At 41.2% G+C, this 23,877-nt stretch overlaps 1 protein-coding gene across 5 annotated transcripts in view; it reads right to left on the reverse strand.

Moving 5' to 3' along the window:
- The window catches only part of SULF1 (sulfatase 1), a 127,967-nt gene that overhangs the window by 11,355 nt on the left and 92,735 nt on the right, over positions 1 to 23,877 (reverse strand). For all 5 annotated transcript variants that reach the window (XM_055705312.1, XM_055705313.1, XM_055705311.1 and 2 more), the window contains 10 exons: positions 23,688 to 23,863; positions 22,995 to 23,123; positions 22,669 to 22,725; positions 21,537 to 21,666; positions 7,716 to 7,932; positions 3,525 to 3,771; positions 1,651 to 1,747; positions 1,471 to 1,565; positions 984 to 1,049; positions 373 to 545 (listed from right to left, as the gene is read on the reverse strand). In XM_055705312.1, the coding sequence (XP_055561287.1) occupies positions 373 to 545; positions 984 to 1,049; positions 1,471 to 1,565; positions 1,651 to 1,747; positions 3,525 to 3,771; positions 7,716 to 7,932; positions 21,537 to 21,666; positions 22,669 to 22,725; positions 22,995 to 23,123; positions 23,688 to 23,863 (1,387 nt within the window). The remainder of the gene's footprint in view (positions 1 to 372; positions 546 to 983; positions 1,050 to 1,470; positions 1,566 to 1,650; positions 1,748 to 3,524; positions 3,772 to 7,715; positions 7,933 to 21,536; positions 21,667 to 22,668; positions 22,726 to 22,994; positions 23,124 to 23,687; positions 23,864 to 23,877) is intronic.

Below are 23,877 nucleotides of genomic sequence, written 5' to 3' on the forward strand. Positions count from 1 at the left end.
TATTAATAATTGGAAACCCAATTAAAATTCCTATGAAATATTTGATCATCTTGATTTCCAAGAGATTACACAGATCTCAGTGGTTGGTTGTGAAAGTCTATGTTTTAGAGACCAACTCTCCTTTTTGTTTCTGCAGTATTTAGCATCAAGCATCTATTTAATTAATTAATAGCATCAAGTGCTAATTTCATATAAATAAGTAATGCAACAACTACAAGCATACTCAAGTGACATTCTTCATACTTCAGAATAAGGGCAGCAGCGGCATTACTAAGTGCCAGTTCTTAAAAAACCAAAATTCCTCATGAAGTGGAAACTGTAACACAGCAAAGGATAACCAAGATCATGTCCGCATGTGGACATAAGACTTACAGTTCCAGAACGGTGCTGTTTGCCAGTGGTTGTTATCGTGGGTAAAACACGTCAGCCCAGGAAGGCTACACTCGTCTCCTTTCTTCTGGCGCTTTTTCCCCTTCCTTTCTTTCTTCCTTCTTCGGTTCTCTTTGAACAGCTGCAGTTTGCCATCCACTTCCTGTGCTGCTTCTCTGTTCAGAGATAAAGTTGGGCACAGCTGACAGAAAACAGTCCCTGTTTGGTTAACAACCACACTAGCAGTTTTTACATCTTTCTGGCTTTTCTAAAGATGAGACGATGGGAATGTGCCCTTCTTCTAGCTTAGTTTCCACCCCACCTGTTATGACAAGGTGTTCTCTTCAGTTATCATGAGAAATTATGTACTGTTGTATTTAGGTTTAACTGGATCATTTTAACAATCATGAGGTCAATCAGAGTCTGAAATTATTATCCATAGACTTTCACAAGTCTGTCCAAAACTACTTAAGGATTTTTGTCAGAGCTTGTTATATGCAACCTTCTCTTTCCCTCATCTCCTCCTTTCCTCTCTCAGCAAAAAAACCCCGAAATTATATTTGTCCAGCCGTCAAAAGCCAGCTGAGGGAATAATAGGACAGTAACAATCTTACTTGAAGGGATGAAGATGGCTCTTGAGTTTCTCTTGGGCCTTTACCCCTTTCTCTTTGTTGTAATAGCTACAGGGAAAATTAATAGGAATTATCAAGTCATGAAACAATTTTCAACACAAAACCAAATCAGAAACATACCATCTTTGACATTTTCTTAGGGAACTATACAGAATGACTTATGATTTTCACTTCCTTTAAAGAAGTTATATTGTGTGAGTGATCCTATGCTAGATTATAGCAGAACTACAGCTGGATTCAAATGTGTTAGTAGAATACAAACGAATTTCATCCTGAAGTTTTAATGTTTTCTTCTTTTGATTCACAATAGCTTTTACTCTTAAATGGGATCTAACTAAAATGAGTACCTACATTGGTCATAAATATCAATAAAGCTTATGTTCTTTCTTTTCCATCTCAAAAAAGCTTGGAAAATGCTTAAACCTTAGGAATTGGTGTAGCCTTTGGTGTTGAATGTCATCTTTCTTACCTCTGTTTACTACAATCACATTCATCAGGTTTTCTTCTTTTTAGGTGTCCTCTAACTTCCCTCAAATTCTTAATTTTGTCTTGGAGAGCTTCGATCTGCAGACAGTATTTCCGATTCAGAATTACTTTTTGCAAATGTAGCAGTGCAAAGACTTCACTCAGATTTTAAAATGCCTCTTACCTCCTTATCAATGTAAGCCTTGTGGTCCTTCCAGGCTCTGGCGGATTGGTACAGCTCCCTCTCACAGTGAATAGTGTCATTTGGAAGAATAAAACATCTGTAGAATTGAGTTTAGCAAATAGGAACAAGAAGGTCAGTGGTTTCCTAGTTGCCTATCCATTTATTTTCTTTCTTCCAACATTCTTAATCAATTCTCTGTTATATTCTGTTAAGAAATAAGTAAACTCTATGATGTCTTAACTTGCTGACTTATAATACTAATAATTGCTCCGATCTGTTTCCTCTGCAAAATAATAATGAAAAAAAATATTCATCCATGACAGATGCTCTGTGTCTGCTAAGCAAAAATGCAATGGCAATGCCATCTTGGAGGTTCTTAATCCAATCAGAAATGAAATTGATACTGAAATAAAAATCTCTTCAGAATTTCAAGCCTCTTGTTAACCAAACATGTCATTGGTTATTTAACCACCAGCTGCTGAGTAATATATTCCTCTTGCCACATGAATGTGACCTATCTTCCAAGTATGCAAAATATTCAAGAACAGAACATATGGTCAATGGGCTGAAGATCAGTATAGTCAATAAAGATCAATAAAAATCAAAGCTAGAGCAAAGAGTTCCAACAAGTGGTTAAAAAAAAGCCAACAGAACATTCAAGTTAAAATGTGGTGCAATGACAAAAACATTCATACCAGTGTTTGAAAAAGCAACATGGAAGGCCAAGAAGGTGATAGAAAATCCAGCAGACTACAGGATGGGATTTCAAAGTCTCCATGCTGATAGATAGAAATTGTTTAATTATGGAAATATTCCAATTTTATAGACACAACCTTTCTTGGGTTCTCCTTTATCAGAACCCTTCTTTAAATTTTGAGAAGAATGGCAGAAAGGAACATGTAGATGCTTATCTCTTGCTATGTTACCCGTTCATGTTTTTTTCTTCACTCAAAGAATTCTGAAAGCAATACTGTTTTCAGTAAAAGTCAAAACATTTTATGGAGAAATAATAACTTTTCCAGAAAGCTATTTAAGGCTTTATTAATGTCATGGTTGGAAATCATCAATGTAAAAAAAAAAGGATAATTTTTACTTATTTGAAACTAACTTTCATGTTTTCCTCATTTATTTTTTTTTTTGTAAAAAAAAGAAGAAAAGAGAGACATGCTATTTATATTTTAAAAACAATAAAAAGGATAAACCAGAAGATTTTTGTTGCCTGCATCTGCCTGGCTTTTCAGATCAATCATATTAGCATTTTTAAACTAAAAAATATTTTAAGATTTTTGCTTTTTCATTCAGATTTAGTGTAGAGCTAAAACCTGAAATCTAAGCATCTTCCAGGATGGAAAAATGATTGCAGGTCTTTTTGCAGGTCTTTCCAGGGATAAACAGGTCTATACTGTCTTAGCTAATGTTAGTGGCTACAAACAACTAAAAATTAAGAAAGATGATGTAACCAATTTAATCTGTCCTCACGCAGAGTGTGATTTCAGTCATTTCAAATTTGGGCCTCTACGCTAAGCTGGTAGCCTAGACTTTATAAGAACAGCAGGAATGCCAACTTCACAGGGTGAATAATCCATCATAAAATGCATGTTTCGATATGGAGGATGAATCTCCCTCTGGAAATGCCTACTCCTACTCGAAAATAAACCCTAAACTAGATACCTCCCTTTAAAATACACACACTAAAGTTGAACTACTCCACCTACTAACAAATACAACTCAGGTTTATCTAAAATCTATCATAGTTTTACTTTCTTAAATACTGTTATTATGTGATCATAAAAAATGCAGAGACGGGGAGAATACAAATAGAAAACGAAGGAGATTTCCTTTTAAGGAAAAAACCACAGAAAAAGCAATCTTACTTGTGTGTCACTCTGACAGAGTTGGGTTGACCTATAGCATCAATGCCATCAGCGATCATTGCATCACCGTCAGCACCATCAGCTTCCTCTGCTTTTTCCTTGTTTTCAGCATTGTGACGCTTGGTGATACTTTTGGTCTTTAACACCTGTAGTTCTTCCTCTTCCAGATTTATGTCATATATTTCACCTTCAAACTCCACAGACAAGGACCGGGTTTGGCGAGTATGAACAAATCGAGGTTTATATTCTGAAGCAGAAGAAATTCTCCCTGTTGCGTATACATGTCTACATGACCCGTGCCATGAACGCAAAACATATTCCAAAGAGCAAGAATGCTGTTCAGTAAAAATGGCTTATTTTTTCTGTGGCTTTACAGAAACTTATTTAATGATTTTTTGATACGTTGGGACCCACACTTTCATGAGTAGCATGAACATTTGATTGCTTCAAGGTTTGCATTTCATGCCAGTCTGGCCTTATGCCATGGTTAGCATCTATATTTCCAAATAAAATCAGTATTTCAGAAATCAGATGTCTAAAAAGAGACACACAAAACAATCAGAGATAACAGGATTAGAAACCACTTCAGAAAATGAAACCATTCGGTACTGTGAAACAAGGTCACCACCTGTAAATTGGCATGTGATGCAAGTTGGAGTTATGCTTTAGAATAAATATGACTTTTTAAAAGGATAACATCTTTTAGCTTTTAAAGATAGGAATTAAAAGGGCAAGAATCAATCATGTATCAGTGTATAGATATCTGTATGTATCTATATCTCTATATATACTTCAATACACATATCAACCATGTTTATGTGTACGAGTTATAGACCAGAAAAAACTTGCTGTGTAGAGCTACAGTGCGATTTCTTGTGTCACTTTTGTCTGTTGAAAGCTCTGAGCTTAGTAAGGTTACAGCTCTTTTAGTTACTGTGTATATGGGTTGTATTAACTATGGCAATTAAGTCTTTGAGGGTTCTTTAGTTACGTACGAGAATAACTCCGTTTGGGCTCAGCCTGGAAGACCTTACAGTTTTTACTTCTTTTGCAATACGTACCTGTCCCAAATCAAGGTGATGCAACTCACAGTCAATACCTCACTGAAGTGGTTGTAGTTCCATTTGTTACATCTCTGCTGAGCACATCTTTGTCACCTAACAGTTAATACTAATTCACGCAGCAGAATAAAATGAGAACTGTAATAAAGGGCTGCCTTTGGCAGGTGGTGTTAGTTCTGCTGCAGTTTGTATGTCAGTGTCTTTGAAAGACTCACACTGAACTATTCCTGCAAGAATCTCTTAGAAGTGCAGACAGTGAGCCACATTCAACTCTTCATTCAAACCACTCTGTCCTAAACTGTTTCAGCAGTTGCTTGCTGTCAGGTGAAAAAAGGATTCCCAGTCAAATCAATGAAGACATCCATCTTCCCGAAGAGAAACCCCTTAGTTTCAAAGCATCTCTCTGATCTATAACCATATTACCTTTTTACAAAATAATGCAGAAAGATTCATAGGGTCAGATGGGACGGTTTCTGGTATTTTAACAGCCTCTGATGATACTACTTATTAATCAAGTGACTGAAAGAGTGGAATATATAAGCATCTTATCCAAGTGTCATCTAAAAATGGAGGCCTGAACTAGTTGTTGCCTTAATGATGTCTCATCATCGTGAGTCTTTCCCTGCTCTACTCAGAGGAGTGCTGTGGCAGATTTGGAGGAGGAGGGAAGAGGTGTAAGGATGTTGTAAAGGAGAAAAGCATAACAAACGGACTTATTCTGATGCCTCCTTCAGATGTGTCCTCCTTCACCCTTTCCCCAATTTCCCTCTCCAAGTGACTTCCCCCATTCAGCCCTTGCTGATGCCCTGGCAACACCTCTTTCCAAGGTACACAGCAGGGATCGCCCCTTGAAAGTATCACTTGGAGGAACATGTCTCCAGGTTGAGAATCGCCCCTGGCAGTCTGTGACGTAGTCTTTTCGGCAGAGGTCTCTCTGTACATGCTGCGAAGTTCCTTAGATCATACTAAACAAATGGAACAAATTATACCAAGGCAGCATTTTGCCTGAACAATGAGAAAACTCAAGACAGACGATATTGTGGTTGGACGTACAGAGAATACCAGGGATTCTTGTTCACATCCAGAGTGGGGGAGGTTTTAAATCGTGAAATATTTTGAATTATACTGACAGTATTTTCTTATTTCATATGCAGTTGTGCAGCGTCTTCTAACTTTTGCATTTCTCATATGACCTCACTATCCTCCTGTTTTAAAGACCCATCTTTATTTCATTCCCCAGTCTAGTATTCTAAACACAGAGAAGGAGAACGCAGCCTTGCTCTTGAACAAGTCTGAAATCCAGGCCCGCTTGTGCTGCTATAGCTACAGAACGTCATTTGCAGTGCGGGGCAGAGAGAAGAAAATGCTTGCTCCATTTAAATTCTCAGGTTTTTCCTTAAATAAATATTTTCCTTAAATAAAGAATGGCTTCTTAAAAAAAAATAGGCTTCTTTTATAGAAGTCATTAGCAGAAACAAATCCAGGTACTGCCGTCCTAAGACCCTCCCGTCCAGCCCCTTCAGCCCGCGCTCCACTAGAGGACACTGCAATCCCACTCGTGTCCCCGCGGGGACCCCGGCCCCGACCCGCCGGGAAGCGGCAGCCGGGCGGTGCCGCGGTGCGAGGCCCGGCACGGCGCGGCGGGGCCTGGGCTGCGCCCTGTGCCGGGAGGCGCCGGTGGGCTCCTGCGAGCGGCGCAAGGAAGCACTTGCGGTGCTCATCCCGGCGAGTAACGGCGCCGGTTCACGGCAGGCGCCACCGGGCTGTCATGTCTGAGCAGCGCGATAGGTGGCACCAGAGCATCACCGCCGCCACCGCCGCCGCCACCACTGCCACCCCCGCCACCGCCACCGCCGCCACCACTGCCACCGCCGCCACCACCACTGCCACCGCCGTCACCATCACTGCCATCGCCATCACTGCCACCGCCGCCACCACTGCCACTGCCACCCCCGCCACTGTCACCCCCACCACCGCCACCGCTGCCACCACTGCCACCGCTGCCACCATCACTGCCACCGTCACCACCGCTACTGCCACCGCCACCCCCGCAACTGCCACCGCCACCACCATCACTGCCACCGCCATCACCATCACTGCCACCGCCGCCACTGCTGCCACCACCACCACTGCCACTGCCACCCCCGCCACCGCTGCCACCACCACCACTGCCACTGCCGCCACCACTGCCACCGCCGCCACCACCACTGCCACCACCATCACCACCACTGCCACCGCCGCCACCACTGCCACCGCCGCCACTGCCACTGCCACCACTGCCACCACCACCGCCGCCGCCACCACTGCCACCGCCGCCACCACCACTGCCACCGCCATCACCACCACTGCCACCGCCGCCACCACCACTGCCACCGCCGTCACCATCACTGCCATCGCCATCACTGCCACCGCTGCCACCACTGCCACTGCCACCCCCCGCCACTGTCACCCCCACCACCGCCACCGCTGCCACCACTGCCACCGCTGCCACCATCACTGTCACTGTCACCACCGCTACTGCCACCGCCACCCCCGCAACTGCCACCGCCACCACCATCACTGCCACCGCCATCACCATCACTGCCACCGCCGCCACTACTGCCACCACCACTGCCACTGCCACCCCCGCCACCGCCGCCACCACCACTGCCACCGCCACCACCACCACTGCCACTGCCACTGCCGCCACCACTGCCACCGCCGCCACCACCACTGCCACCGCCATCACCACCACTGCCACCGCCGCCACCACTGCCACCGCCGCCACTGCCACTGCCACCACTGCCACCACCACCGCCGCCGCCACCACTGCCACCGCCGCCACCACCACTGCCACCGCCATCACCACCACTGCCACCGCCGTCACCATCACTGCCACCGCCGCCACCACCAGCCTAAAGACTACTCCTCACTGTCAGCCGAAGGATAAATACTGTTGTTATTGTTATTACAGAGGCAGGTATGTAGAACCTGACTGTCAATTACCAATATTTTCATTAGACATGGGGCGAAAGCAAGAGCATGCCAGGGAGCCCGCGCTTGGCTAGCCATTTCCCCTGGTGAGCCTGCCCTTGGCTAGCCATTTCCCCTGCTCTTTGCCTTGGAGTCCAAGAGAGCAGATAACACTTACTTTGCGCATTAGGGTTTCTCAAGAACTGCCTTTGATTTTTCCTTTGGGTCCTGCTGTGTCGGTAATCAGTGTCTCCACAGTTGCAGTCTCTGTCTTTACTACTGTATCCCCGGGAGTGTATGCTGCGGGTCCTTTTTCTGATGGCAAGTATGTCACTGGATACCTTACACTTGTGAATTCGAAGTTTGCCAGAAGCATCCTCTGTGCACTGCCACTTCTGTGAGAGAGAGACATGAAAACCATTTCCCAGCAGTCTTCCAAACCCCTGCTACTTTCAGGTGGACTGTAAAACAAGACAGGCAAATTTCTTTAAAGATTAAGCAGTCCCTTAAATAACAAACTGAGAAGGGAAACAGTTTAGGGACTAAATTCACTCACATTCTTCTCAACATCCCTCCCATTCTAGGCAGATAAAAGCTTAAATGAAATCACTGCAAATCTGCATAAAAAAATACAACCCAGCCATCAATAAATCAAGAGTATCTAGACTAAACACATCCCTGAAAGGAGCAAGTAAAAAGTCTTACTGAGCCACAGAGTACAGCTGTCAAGGCTGTTTTCACCAACTCTTTTTTTTCTTCGTTCTGTGACTTTGAATTTCTAACATGATTCAGGGGGAAATAAAAATGAAGATGAAGAAAAACTGGCTCTGTTGTAGGGTTCTTTGGAAAAAGAAGGGAAAACTGTGCATGTGATTTATAGAAAAATACATAAACCACTAACAACACATAATTTATTTCCTTACCAGTGGCCAGAGTTAGGACCTGCGCCCTACTAAGACATGCCCCTGCAAACCATGCCACTCAGACCTGTAAACAGAGCTGGCTCTTTATCTTGTGCATGAGAAGGAAGGCTGAAAGCACATTACTGGCAGCCTGGTTCCCTACAGGCAGCAGCTGCAAGAGAGGGGAAGAACCTTAGGGACCGTAAACAAATAAATTAGCTTGGATAAACTCTTTTGGATACCTAAGTCTTGAGATTTGTATCAGACTTGGGAGAAAAAGGTGCAGTCTGGAAGGATTACCTGTAAAAGGCATTACACATGTGCTGAATATCAGAGGAAGTGCGGGAGAACGAGAGGAAAGTTTTTCCTAGGTTGTCTGCACAATATCTGTCTGATTTGGTTATCAACATCACTGAACAAGACGGAAGATTCCAGGTAATTTTTTCCAGTGGATCCCACTGTCTTCACATTTCAAATTAAAAAGCAACTGGGACTTTAATTTTCTTTCTACATTGAACTGTTTTAGAAAAGCTAAATACCATTTTTTTGAAAACACGGGCAGGTGCTGACAGATCAGAGTTCCTTTGCCTGTCCCAAAGCTTGCCATATACTCCACTTGTAACACCCTACACAAGCCTGTGAAGATTTCAGATCAGTTGTACCCTGAACAATAGAAAGAAATAGAAATAGCTATGTTTGTTTACAATTTTAATGCAACTATAAATGACTATTACCCAGTGAGTTTCGTTCACTTTTGTATCTTAAGGTGCAATGAGCAGAGTTTGCATACAAAGCAATTAAGTTTGGTTGGATAGTGTAGAGAACAAAACTCAGTAATGCTATTGATAACTGGAACATTTCAGTTGCAGTTTCAGCGAAGTTTCCCTATAATGTATCCTTTTTTGGTTCCTGTGACTAAATAGCACAGCTTCTTTCCCTTGCCTCATTAATAATAGCAAGACAGTTAGATGCTGGTCCTAATGGAGTTCCCAGCTTAAGTTTTGAAATGGACACTAATATCAGAGCACACACATTTCAGTAAGTCTCTTACGTTAACCAGCGGCTGCTCTGGACTGTTTTGGGGGTGCTGTCAAGCTGACTAAAGAATGAAGAAAGAAAACAAAGCCTCAGGTAGATTTGCTGACCTGATAGCTTGAGGAGTGAGCTGATGTGGCACTGAACGGCAGCACCGTGAGAGCATTCTCTGGCCTAACACATGGGCTGAGCTAAAAGATGGATCCTGTGCTCAGAGACCTTGCCTGTGGATTGGCATAACTCTGATCCCAGAACAGTAAGCCATGTGTGAAAGGCCAATAGACTTGCACAAGCCCAACGACTGCCTGAAAAATTACACTTGCAGAGACTTTCAGTGTAAACATACACCTACAAGTGACAAGGTGACTTTCTACAAGTAAAGGTGTCTGAGAGCTGTAACACTTTGCAGGATTTTATTCTGCAATAGCATGCGCACTCTTCCTACTGCAGCAAGAGAAGATTGCTACAGGATAAGAACTGACTGCACCACTATGTTTCCTGTGTTTATTGGGTACATGCTACATTTATAAACATATGGCACCAGTTTTTAATGGGTCTCAAAAGCACCATTTTAAAGTAAAGTAAGTATTCTCTTTGTCTAACATTAATTATAGCAAGAGGTTCCAGGAGTGGCTTCAATAGCCATTTAGATCTTTTTAAACAATATTATGACTAACATTGGAAAAAGACTCTGGGTCTACTACAACCCAGTAATAGTTCTCTGTTTAAAACAGGGATTAAATGTGATCCAGTTCCTCTTTCTTTTTGAACTCTACTTTAAAAAGTGTCGTTATAAAGATGCTTCACATTTCCAAGATGGAAATTTCAGACTAACTTTCCTGAATCCCTTCCCATGCCATCATAATCAGGCACTGAGCATACATTATGTAGTAAGTCATAATGGTCCTCCTTCTGCTCATCTTTAGATCTATAAAATGCACATAAAAGAAGATTCTGACTGATGCACTGCCCCTTCCCCTCCTCTGTTTTCTACTTTCCTGCTTGCTATGAATAAAAACCCTATTCTTTGAAGTCCAGAACTATTAGGTTTGGTTTCTGGGTCCCCATTTCTCCATCAATTAAAAAAAATATTGGCACGTACACAAATTACATGTGTCTTCATTAAATTTTAATTTGAATATGTTTTCTTATTTTCCCTATGTTTATTTTCCTTCCAACCGTGATGTTTCACAAGACACCTAAGCCGATCTAACAAATCACTGTTGACATAGGAATACAGGTTAGTCCTTGCTTCTGGCTGCATCCTGACTTAGGGACCCCTGCACCGATTTATTCTCTCCTCAGTAGGAGAAAAAAGGAATAACTCAGATTTAAAAAGACAAAACTAATAGTAGAGAAACAGCAGGACCTTGCCATTTGGCTGCAACAAGCTGTTGTATCATTTCAGTCATGTTATGAAACTTAATCTGTGTTAGCCTTTCTCTCTGTCATTGACTCATCTTTGTTTTCTTTCATTTCATCACCTACCCTCCAGCAACTATTTCCCTCTCACATCAGCTCCCCAGCTCCAGTTTTCCTTCTGCCTCAATTTAACTTCAGAGGGGAAGCAAACATGGAAAAGGATCCTTAATACCCCCACAGCAACAGAGTCCTGAAACCCCCCACCTCAAAGCCAGCGGGACTATCCTGCTGCAAGGGGCTTTGCTAGTTTCCAGCCACCCTGAACTGATCAGGGTCTGTTCTGCACGTGCGCCTGGGGCCCTGGCTGGCTCTGTGTGTGCTGGCTGCAGGCTCTTCCCAGAGCCCTCCCTGCCCCCAGCAGCAAATTGCAGAGGCAGCTTAGGAGAGAGAAAGGTAAAAGGACCGAGAGGTAAAAGGACTGAGCATCCTATGAGGAGCAGCTAAGGACTTTGGGTTTGCCTAGTTTGGGAAAAGGAGTAACCTCATTGCTCTCACTGAGGAGGGGAAGTGGAGAGGGAGGTGCTGGTCTCTTCTTCCTGGTATCCAGTGATAGGACATGTGGGAATGGTTCAAAGCTGCACCAGGGGATGTTTAGACCGGACATTACGAAGCATTTATTTATCGAGAGGGGCATCAAACACTAGAACAGGCTTCCAAGGGAGGCAGTTGGTGCCCCGAGCCTGTCAGTGTTTAAAAGGCATTTGGACAATGCCCTTAACAACAGGCTTTCATTTTTGGTCAGCTTTGAAGTGGTCAGGCAGCTGGACCCAATGATGACTGTAGGTCCTTTCCAACTATTCTATTCTATTCTATTCTATTCTATTCTATTCTATTCTATTCTATTCTATTCTATTCTATTCTATTCTATTCTATTCTATTCTATTCTATTCTATTCTATTCTATTCTATTCTATTCTATTCTATTCTATTCTATTCTATTCTATTCTATTCTATTCTATTCTATTCTATTCTATTCTATTCTATTCTGTTCTGTTCTGTTCTGTTCTGTTCTGTTCTGTTCTGTTCTGTTCTGTTCTGTTCTGCTCTACTCCAATTCTATTCTATTCTATTCTATTCCATTCCATTCTCCTGTTCTACCCTACCCTACCCTACCTTGCCCTACCTTGCCATGTCCTGCCCTGCCCTGCCCTGCCCTGCCCTATCCTATCCTATCCTATCCTATCCCATCCCATCCCATCCCATCCCATCCCATCCTATCCTATCCTATCCTATCCTATCCTATCCTATCCCATCCTATCCTATCCCATCCTTAAGAAGCTCCAGCTGCTTTAATTTCTGCCAAACCTGAAGTTTAAAAACATAAGTACATGTGCCTGTTCCTTGGTGTGGAGGCAAGCACCAGACTGCAGCAGGACTGCAGCAGGAGCTTTTCCTTGAATGATCACTGGCATGATGCATTTTCTTCTGGCCATTGAAGTTTTCCCTTATAAAGTCATTTCAAAGGCAAAGGGGAGCAAATGAGCTGGTTAAAAAAGGGTATTGTTTGTACTTGGTGGCTTTGCTTTGCATCACTACTGGCACAGCTCCAGTTGCGACTTAGAGCTATGTGAGCAAGACAACAGCAAATGACTTCATAACTACCTGGGGTCTCAGTTTCCTGGTATTAATCAGTTTGTGCCACAGCCTTAAAATTAAGCAAGTCTATTTCATTACCAAATATAATTAAGGCATAAAAACATACATTCAGCATGAAAAAAACCCACAAAAATATCACATTGTGATGTGCTCTACTGTAAATATGTACTTAAGCAAGATGTCAAATTAACTTTGTTTAGTTAATAAACTGTGACAGCTTTGAGAGACTTTCTGCCCCCTTATACAGGGGAGAAATTAATTCAACAATTCATGAAAGCTGTCTTAACAGTAGGCAAGCTAAGGGTTTCTATGAAATGTAATTGCTCGGTATTTGCAGTAGACACTTCAGTGTTAAATATCTGGTCAGATTTTATCACAAATCTATGAAACCCTGAAAAACATGCAACCGGAAATATAACACAGCGACAATATTTTTACAGGTGCTTTTTCATTTTGGTAATGTATGACTGACTTTGAGTATTATTGCTCAGTCTAGGGAATGTTAAGATAAGGCTTGAAAAGGAAGACTTCATGAATTTAAACATGTCCTCAAGATCTCATTTCCCTTTTTCCTGTTTTGAAGTGTATGATCTAAATTTGAAAACAGTTTAGATGAAAATACCGTCATGGGCTGTATGTCTACATACACCATCATGGGTGTATGTCTATACCATTTTCCTCTATTAGCAGCAACCTGATCTGGGTGAGCGTGAGGGGACCTGGTGTGATAACACTGGTAAGGGAGTCTGGTTTAGGGCTGCGCTACTGGAATAATAACTGAGTCCCGGTTTTGCTTTCTCCATGACATTCAAAGAGGCCATGTCACACAGCATATTGAAAAGTGCCCTGTAATTACTTGGCTATGGTAAATAGGACAGAGCAGAAGCAGTTTATTTCTGCTGAACTGGACCTGAATACTGAGAAATGTTTATGAGCTAAGGCCACGTCTTCTATGCATTTCCACAGAGCAGTCATGAACCTTGGTCTTGACCAAGGCTCCTTAATGGTCCTGGAAATATCAATCTGTGTTGTTACATCTCAGCAGTATTTGAACATTGCACGCGAGTGCAGCTGTTTAACAGCAATGGTGTGCCAGGTTAGCTCAGAGAATTTGGAATTGCTGCATTTTTGTGGAACAAAAATCTCCTCCTCCTTTTTAGAACTGGCTTGACACTGCCTGTAAGGGCAGATCCCATTTTTTGCACTAACCCCTCATAACTGGACCACCTTCTATTGCATTATGTACGTCTTCAGAATCTACTGACATGAATACATTCAAAGCTGGTTATTTATCTACAGCCTTATCCCCTGAGAAAGTGTTCCTGAAAAGTGCAATGGTCAGTGATTGAAACAGAGAAGTGATTTGTCTTATAAGAACGAATGTAATACAGGGGGAAATGTATGACAGACTTTAGAAATACATTCAGTTAAATGCACAGAAATGGAAGGAAAAAAAGACTGAAGAAATTAATCACTGTATAATAGAAATAACTATATGAAAACTGCCAATTCTGAGTTACTTCTGTGTTTAAGAAATGGAAGAAAGAAAAAATAACCTAGGAAGTTCATAGACTACACAATTTTGTGTTCTTGACCTATAGACAAGATTGATTTTAAGTGTCACAGTTCTAGCAGATCTCTAGTTATAAAAAAAATGCATGGACTGCATTGTCAGCTCTAGAAGTGTAGGCACTTAGGTTAAGACATCAAATATTTCACCTCCACAGGATTCTCTACCAAATCTATTAGCTTGTCTGTAGTTAACATCAACAGACTCCTGTCATTATCCAATAAATGTCCACTCTCAGCTGCAAAGAAAAAGGAGCCAATGGAAAGTATAAACTTAGTCTTTCAGTTATAAATAGCAATACTGATAATAATCCGTTACTATTGGGTCATATACATTTGATTTACGTAGGACTTAGTTTATACTGTATTTCACTGGATACTTTAAAATGGATACTCCGCAAAAAAAGAATCTCAAAGTAGTGCTACAGAAAATGCTAAAAATGATTCTTGCATACTCTGTGTTTTCTGTCTAAACATTTTTAGTACATAAAATTGCTTTTTAAAGTGCTATTCCGCAAAAAAGTCTTTCTGTTAGAGAACACTGGTAAGATGGTGGTAAAAATGCTGGACACAGCTGTTCATTGAAAGAGATGAAACCAATGAAACCAGTGATCTTCCCAGACTGGACTATCTCTAGATTTCATCCAGAATCGAGCTGGTACTTCAGATTAAGAATTGCTTAAATTTGAAGAACTGTCAAATCTGGAAAGAGCTGCCCTTTGTTTAATAGGAAACTTAAATATTTAGGCTGAAATGTGAAATATTTAGGCTGAAATATGAAATACCATGCTTTGAGGGATTATTTTTAGAGATAAAGGAACTTATCTTCATATTTGGTTTTAACACATAAACAGAGTGGTAGTTTAACAAGGGATATCATAATTTCTGGCAATTCCTATGAATTCTTGAGCAACTAAGTTGCAGGCATATTTGTGTCAGCTATGAAGGATGACTCTGCAGCGTCTAAAGCGAGCAATAGCTGCAAGCGCTGTTCATGAAAGCACTGAAGTATGTACTTATTTATAAGCACATGACTGATCCCAAACACATATGCTTTCAGTTAAACCTGCGTATAGATGTTCTGCTGAATTATGACTAAGATAAGGTGGCATCAATGGGCAGATGGCAAAGAAGAGACAGCTTTGAACCAATGTTCTGGTAAAACAGGTTGACCACCAGTGCCTTTCAACTCCTGTAAGCATCAGGAGGTTGATATTTATTTTATGAGAACATAGATACTTGAGGCAAACCAGACTACACCTAGTAAGCCCCATTCTAATTTCCTTTACAATATTATCTGTAAGCTGCTTGATGGAAACTTCTTTTAGCATTACAAATAAAGCATTACAAATAATGCTTTTGACTGAATACTGATATGACAATGTGATAAATATAAATACGAACAATAAAATTACATTCTTACACTAGGTTTTTAAACAGCAAAGAATACATGAGAAATAAGATGTATGTACAGACTACATAACATACTCTTTGGATCAGAGCCAGAAGAATCTTGCACATTTACCTCAGAGCTGGTGCTTGGATTCAGCAATGTGTCTCCAGTGACTACCTGTAAAGTCTTAAATCACTGTAAAATACATTGAGACCTAATTTAACTAAAATCTCACTGTACAGCCTTCAGGCATATTCTCCGAATGGAACATTATTTCTTTAGGGCAGTTTTGGGATACACTTCCTCAGGGGGAAACACAATATTCTGCATCTGTAAAGCTGAGGTGCATGAAAAGGAGAGAACAAGGAAGGTTAGCACCTACGGCATTACGCCTGTCTAGCTCCGTTTGAGTTCATGGGCTTGCATGTCATAAAAACATGGGCAGCACGACACATTTTTCCATTCTGCCCACTGTCAGTGCTCATTGGAGCTGGCAGCAGACCATAGATCTTTACAATTTTCAGACCTTTGCTGTTCACAAACTGGCAGGTAGTGCCAAGCAGATGGTAGGAGATGTATGCCCATAAAATAAACAGACCTATGTCTGGGTTTGATTGCTGAGTCATCCAACATAAAAGAGCTGAAATTTTAAGTGCAAAGCTTCACAGTCCTCATTTTGGGAGGGTGGCTTTTCTTTACCCCCTAGTTTTAAAATAAAGTTACAGTTTGTGTGATTTTTGTAAGAGGCTAAAAATGCATGTTTAGCTGTGGATTTGATACTGCTTATAAATAATGGATAGAACAGTACACTGGAGACACCTGGCCTATCAGTCACAAAACCTCAAAAGGTAACTGCTATCTGGGAAAGAGTGTTAAGTCCCAGAAGTCAAAATTATGCCTCAGGAGAACTCCTATGACTCAGACTGGTGGAGAGAAAAAGAATAAATACTTATGAATTAAATCAACTCATTAATTACACGTATAGGTAAGAGAAGAGAGAAAGAAAAAGTATAAATGAAAACACATTTAACATGCTTTTATTTGATATTTCCTAAGTGTCCAGAAGAATTTCACGGGTGAGAAGATGGAGTGAGTTCAACAAAAATAACCTGCCAGAGGATTTAAGAGCAGCTTGCCTCTAAACCTCCTGAACTAACATATATTCTCATCTCAGGTTATTTCAGTGGAAATCTGAGAGGAGATTTGTGTCATGATAAGGTTATATTAATCCAGAGAAACATTTGTTCACATGCTATTATTTCTGCTCTATTGGAAAATAAACAAAGTTTTAGTTAAAAGTTCACACCAGTCGTTTCCCACTTTAAAACAACAGCAGGGGTAGCAATGTTGCAGATGAAAAGATATTTTTGTACTGTGTCTTTGTTACAGTAAAGCTGAGAGGGGAATATGTATCAATAAAATAAAAATCCTGCAAATCTTGTAAGTGCTAAAACCCATCAACAGTCACTACTAAACCAACTGGGCTCAATCAGGTGACCTCACTAAGTTACACCACATAAACTGGTGACAAATTTGGCATATAAACTATGAAGGAAACCTCCCATTCCCACCATAATTTCTTGAGCGCACTCTGTGATATGGAGGGACCACAAAGGAAACTTCTACCCCACTCCAAGGTCCAAAGCTGAGCAAAGAGCCCACCCCACTGCTGCTCCCTTTGCAGGGGGAAAGCCTGGCCTGTGTGTGATGGGACTAGCTGTGCCATGGGTGACCACAGATCAACAGCTGGGTCAGGGCAGGAGCTGAAATCTAGACTGTATCCAAATACAAAGTGGGCAGGTGATCCATAACTCACAAGAAGGACAAAATTAACAGAACTTCCCACACTAGGATGCTGAGGAGGAAGAAGAAAACATGAAATCCTGAAGTCCAGGTATTAAGCAAGCAAAAAATTAAGAGCATGTGCAATTGCTGGAAGGAACATCTGGAGGTCATTTAGTCCAGCCTCCCCCTCAAAGCAGGAACAACATTATTAGGTTTTGAAAGTATCCCTGGATAGACTTCCACATACTCGTTGGGATCCAGTGCTTAATCACACTTATGGCAACATCTTTTTCCACACATCTAGTCAGACTTCCCCTTGCTGCAGCTTGTCTGTTGCTGATAGCCATTTTGCTGTGCACCTCCAAGAAGTGCCTGGGTCTGTCTTCTCTCTAATTAGCCATTAATCCATTGAAGGAAGCAATTAGATTCTCCCTTTGTCTTCTGTTCTCCTGGCTAAACAAAACTGGCCCTCCGCAGTACTTCCTTACCATCTCTGGGGTCCTCCACTGGACTTGCTCCAGCTTACCAAAGCCCCTCTGAAGTCCCAACCTGACTGCAGCACTCCAGCTGCAACCCACTAGCACCAAGGAGAGGCGAGTACTCACTTCCCGTGACCTGTTAGCTGTGCTCTTGCTAATGCAGCGCAGCAGGCGCGGTCCTCTCCTCCGCAAGGGCTCACTGCCGACCCAAGTTAATGAATGCCTGAACGTAACTCAAAAGTGAACATAGCCATACAGTTGTGCACATTTCATTTCTGGTATGCTCTCAAGGAGGTGAGTGGACTTTTGGAAACTGTCCTACCCTAAAGGGGTTATAAAAAAACAGCAAGGGGAGGGTGCTCTACAATGAAAGTGAATCAACCTGTCAATGGTGCTAAAAAATTTCAAATAAAAGTAAAATGACAGTGAAAGTAGTTTAACTCGATTTTGCATATGCATTTTATAACTATTTTTTCTTAATGAAACTATTCTTTTTCTAACCCAAGGCCTTGCTGATTTACAGCTAAATCTAATCTATAATCTAAATTTCCTATCTCCTTTTCGCAAACAGCCATTCAGAACTTAAAAAAATATGGAATAATTATAGCAATTATACAGATGTTTAATACTTTCTTTTCTTCCCATTTCCTAAGTTTACCTACTTTCAGATAGACATTGGACAAGGAAAAAAATGAAATTTGGAAACTTTTAATTAAAAAAAAGTGTCTTTACCATGCCAGGTTCTTTTATCTTTTTTTTTTCTTTTTTATTATTTTGTTTTATTTAGAGGTGACTTGTTAAATAGAAAATAAGCTAAAGCAGTTATTTTCCTGAGTACCACATCCTTGGAGATTTTAGAGCTAGCAGGTCTCAGGATCACACCTCATTTTGATACAGTAAAAACAAATTTTCTTCTTTTCAACTTCCAGTTGTATTCTCCATTGCAAATGAACTAGATCTCGACTAAAGTAAATTAAATGAAGAACAAACTCTAAATGTACTAGACAGTACATTGGCTCATTAATTCCCCAAATGCTTATTCTTAGTTCCAGACAGACATTTAGCAGCAACTTCCCACAGACCAGTAATTTCATTATTTAAAAATCTGTCAGCAATCAGTCATTCTGTGAAGATGATTTTAATTTAAGTGATTTTAACTGCAACTGATCAGAGTAAGTGTAGGAAGTATTATAAAACATTGTAATTAAAATGAATATATTTTTCTATATATGCACCTAAGTAACTGAAATGAAATACACTAACCTCAAAAGACAGAATGAAGTTGACACCCACATAACAATATTTCCTCTTTCTCTTTTCAAAGAGGTACAAAATGACTCAGGGAAAACTTCTGGAGGAACCTCATATTAAACCATGATGCTTCATATTGCACATTGGAAACCATCTGGGCTAAAGTAAAATTATTTGACCTATTAACTGCTATTTTTCTTTAAGAATTTTTCTAGGTGGAAAAAATCCCGTGGACACTTATCTCACACTGCAATGCTTCACTGATGTTCCTGTTATTCCAGTGACACTCATTAAATTCATACCCTTCCTATTCTATATTGACTTCCTTGTGGGTACTTCATGTAGTCTGTCCCTGAGAGAGAAACTGCCCTTGCTTTTCAGGGCTGGCATGGGAGCAAATGGGGTGGGAGAGGTGGGTCTGCGTATCACGGTCTGAATGAGCCCAGAGGATGTGTTACCACCCCTCATAATGCTCTGTCTGACAGGAGGTTTTTGTAGGAATGTTTAACTTCAGTATCCCTGCAGGAAGCCTTCAGGATGTTAGAAGTATCAGAGACAACTTCGGTCTCTTTGTTTAAGAAAATAATTTATATACACCAATGGTTAGGTCTGAAAATGGGTCTTGGAAAGGCCAGTTCGGCCCTGTCCTTCATTCAGCCATGAGGGAAGACTATTAGGCTCTGTGGAGCCAGCATTATCTTCTTCATTTAAAGGACCTCAATGGGAGTTTGTAGGTGTGAGAGCTGCTACCAAACACCATTGCTCTTGTAAGCTCCTTGCTGGCTCGAGGCCTTCTTCCTTCGCATTTTGATCAAGCTGGATTCACCAATATGGGATGGAAGGACAAGTCTACCACAGTGGGCTGGGAACAGGACTGTGAGCACTGTTCCCTGCTGCTTCAGGTGTGATATCTGGTCAGGATGCTTAATCTTTTCTATTCACATGTGGAAAAGCAAAGCTATTCCAAACCTGGATTTTGGCATAAGAGGTAATAAATATAAGAAATAATTGCAAAGAAAATATTTTGGTATTTTAAACCTAAACATTTTAGCGTCTAACAGTCTAAATGACTCCATTGAGCTCCTTTAATTTTTGCAAAAATGTTCAGTTTTTCAAATTTAATCTCTGTTTACAATGGCAGTGTTTGAACTCCTGAAAACTTTGCCCTTGGGTGAGATTGCGATATTGTGTATATCCCTTCAAAGGTGGCCGCATTTAAGGAGCATGTGTGAGGTGAGAGCTGTGGCAAAGGACCTGACCGAGGATGTGCCAGCCAAAACATATTCCAGTCCAATCTGGGATTAACTGAGATTTACTGTAACACTATGCTATAATGAATGACAAGGGGAAAGGTAGGGATGGAGCATTTCTCTAAGTGAGCGAGCTCTCCCCAGCGCCCTCCAGTTTGCTGTGCAGAGCTCTACCTGCTCTGGGTGATGCACCATGGGTGGTTGCAGATGGAAGCAGAGCACAGTGAAGGCTTTATGCCCCTGTTCAAAACAGTTTACTGATATTTCAGTGCCAGGTCTACGGCTGGCTGCAGTGGTCTGAGCAAACATCTGAGGGAAAGGCGCAAGCGCCTGCCTGGGAGAAATCACCTCACACTTCTCCAGGGAGGTGTGTGTGGGATGCGGATGGAGGGGGAGGACAGCAGGGCAGGCACGAGCCGCTGCCTGGGCCCCCCAGCATTTGCCTGGTTGGAGGTGGTGTCAATAGGAAGGCACAGAGCTCCCTAACACATCTCCCCAGTAAATCCATTTTCATATGTTACCATAGGTGTAGCATTAATTCAGAATGGATTGGAGAGAAATTGCAGTCAGACTCATTTTTTCTTAATTAAGCTACCTTCCTGTATACACACTGCAGAGCTGCAGGTGTAAGCATACTAGTCAGGGGTGCAGTAACTTCTGGTTTTATGGGTAGACGATTAGACCTTTGTATTAGAGTTGGGTGTTGCACTGAAGTCATGAAGGCTATGAGAAGGGAAAGTAATGCTTGGGTACTGGTATTACTGTCTGAATCCTTATAGCGACCTTAAACAGCAAGTGTTTCTGAGCAAGGGGACCCTTCTATTAAAGCTGTTTCAATAAATAATAAAGCATGATGATCACCAAGTGTGCTATTCAGTGGTTCATTCCAGTAAATTAAATGATATGTAATCGTAGGACTAACCAGTTTGCTTCAGTAATTCTGAATTAGCCCAGTGAGTACAAGTTTTCACTGCTCAGAAAGGTTATTTCCCTTATTCATAATTATCCTTGAAACAGCTTGCATATTTAGCAACACACTGAATCTAAGAAACCGCAGTCCTCTCATGTTGTATTTGAGCACAGGATTTTTACCATTAGCCCTGTACTAAGACAGCATACTAAGGACCATCCCTCCAGTGCCTTAAATTGGGCCATTGCTTGGGGCAATTTGTGTCTGGTTTTCTTTGCTCTGAAGTTTTCAGAACAGCAGTCTTTTAGCTATCTTCCAAATGCCATATTCTTCAAATTCTTTTGACCCTTAGTGAAAAATATGTATTTCCCTGTGGCACCTAGAAGACTGCCATCGCTAGTGGCTTACCTGTCCTGGTTGTTCACAGGCTGTCTGGTATCTTGCTTGTTGGCATAATTCTTTTACTCTCTCATATTTCGGTAGTTGATTAGACTGCTGAGTGTTTTTGTTGGGTTCCTCCTTCTTGCGTAGAAATTTGCTTTAAAAAAAGTAAAGTTGAATATTTTAGATACATTCTTCAAAACTCTGGAAATGGTGAATTTAATTGGAAAAGCAAGGCTCCTTGAAGATTTAATGTCTACTCAAGGAAAATGTTCCCCACATTTCTGTTACTGACCTTCAGTGTAGGTCATGTAGTAAAAAAAAGACTCAGGTGATTTGCTGGAAATTATCCAAAGAGAAATAAGAGCTGCTTAAATATGTCTAACTGACATTGTTCAGCATCATTCATACATAAATGTAGGTTTTTCACAAAGCAAAACACGCTGAAGCAGTACTTGCTTGGCTGAAAAGCCCAGGTGAAGACATTATACAGGGCTTCCATACCCATTCCGGACTAGCTTGCCTATATCTTACATATTACAATGTGTCTTATATGCACTGTTTTGTACTACATCACACAAGATTTCCATAATCTGTAAAGCCATAAAATGCCATGAGGAAATTGCTGTAAAATTTTTACCCAGAGAAAATTTTCATAGCAGTAATTGGCAATGTGAGAGGGTGTAAAGAGGTGCCAGTGAAAAGAGGACCAGTTATAGTCATAAACCTAATTTACACATAAGTCTTTTCTCAGCTAGAACAAAAATGAAGAATGCTTCTGATACATGATGGCAAATACAAAATCAGTTGATAAGAGGATTCTGAATGGCTGGATTTGAAACAGATTTGGTAAGAAAATGAGTCAGATGATGACATAAATGGGCACAAGAACAATGCTGGAGAAAGAGGAGGTACAGGCTAGAAGAGTCACAAGAAAAGCATGCTTTCAAGTTTCTTGAGAGGCAGGGATTTGGGAGCACAGCAGCTTGCAAAGCCGGTGGTAGGAAACTAAGAAATAAGTCAGGCCTGTAAGTTTGCTTGCAAAATTTACTACTTTGCTGACCATAAAAAGGAAGAGGATGGAGCAGAAAGGAAAGCATATACAAGAGAATGTTCCCAGCAGGCAGGCTCCCCCAAAACTCTCACCCCTAATAATTACCCTCTTTCCACCAGAAATGTGTCGCGCCAAATTTTGATCTTCTTGTTTGTTCGAAACCTGAAAGCAAAATAGTAATATTTACTGCTGGCACCTATGTATAGCATTGCTAGTGTTAACAATATATTTTTGGAAAAACACCTCTCCACTTGTATATATCTGCAATTTCACAGATGTGCTGTTTAAGAGACGCTTCAAGTGTGAAAACTATGGTTGTTGCCATGACACAGCTCATTTTCACAGAACCTCTTTTTCCACTCATTTGTTGGTGTTTGTACCTTAGGTGTTTGCTTCTGAACTGGCTAAAAAATGTAATTGCTGGGACCCACCTGTTTCCTGGTCTCTCCAAGTCCAGAAGCTTTAGGACAGATTTGCCATCCATATCTGGAGGTGTGTCAAGTCCTGCGATATCCAGAATTGTTGGAGCAAGATCAATATTCAGAACTATCTGAGGGACTCTGCAAATCAACAGAAAAGGTCATAAGTGTCACGTGTTCGATATGTAAGTCTTCACATTCTCTTGGAAATAGGGTGGTAATTAATGCTTATCAGGGCTTTGAAGATGGAAAGCTCTACAGAAGTGCTAAGTTTAGAAAATCTCCTTTGAAGTCTACAACTTAGAATGACAGAGCAGTACTGCAAACTGTCATCACAAAGAAAAAGCTATGCACAATAAAACAAGGAGATGCAGTAGCCATGTTATTCTTACAGAGTTGACAATGATGGCGTAGCACCATCCATTCTGCTAAACCAGAAGGTGAGTAGTAAAGATGAGCACCTGCTTTTTAAAAGCAAAACCCAAAGCTTAACCCTACAGGACTATGCATTATACAATTTTCTCATCTGCATTATAACCAACTGATAATAAGCAAAATGAAGACATGCCTCTTTATAAAGACTCATTGCTCTGTAATAACAGGGCATCCTTTATGAAATGAAACTAGACAGAGTGATAACTGCATGCTCTTAGAAACATTTTACATTAGGTTCAACAGCTGTGCTAGAGACATAAGAGAACGTACACTGATCCCGGCTCTACACTTGGACCACGAATAAAGAAAGGAACTCGAATATCAAAGTCATATGGCATTGACTTCCCCTTGACCAGTCCGAACTGCCCGATATGGTAACCATGGTCAGCAGTGTAAATAATGTAGGTATTCTCCAGTTCTCCCATCTCTGCAAGCATTTGGTATAACTGCAACACAGCAT

This window comes from Falco cherrug, chromosome 3 (assembly GCF_023634085.1).
Source record: "Falco cherrug isolate bFalChe1 chromosome 3, bFalChe1.pri, whole genome shotgun sequence".
In the NCBI taxonomy this organism is placed as follows: Eukaryota; Metazoa; Chordata; class Aves; order Falconiformes; family Falconidae; genus Falco; species Falco cherrug.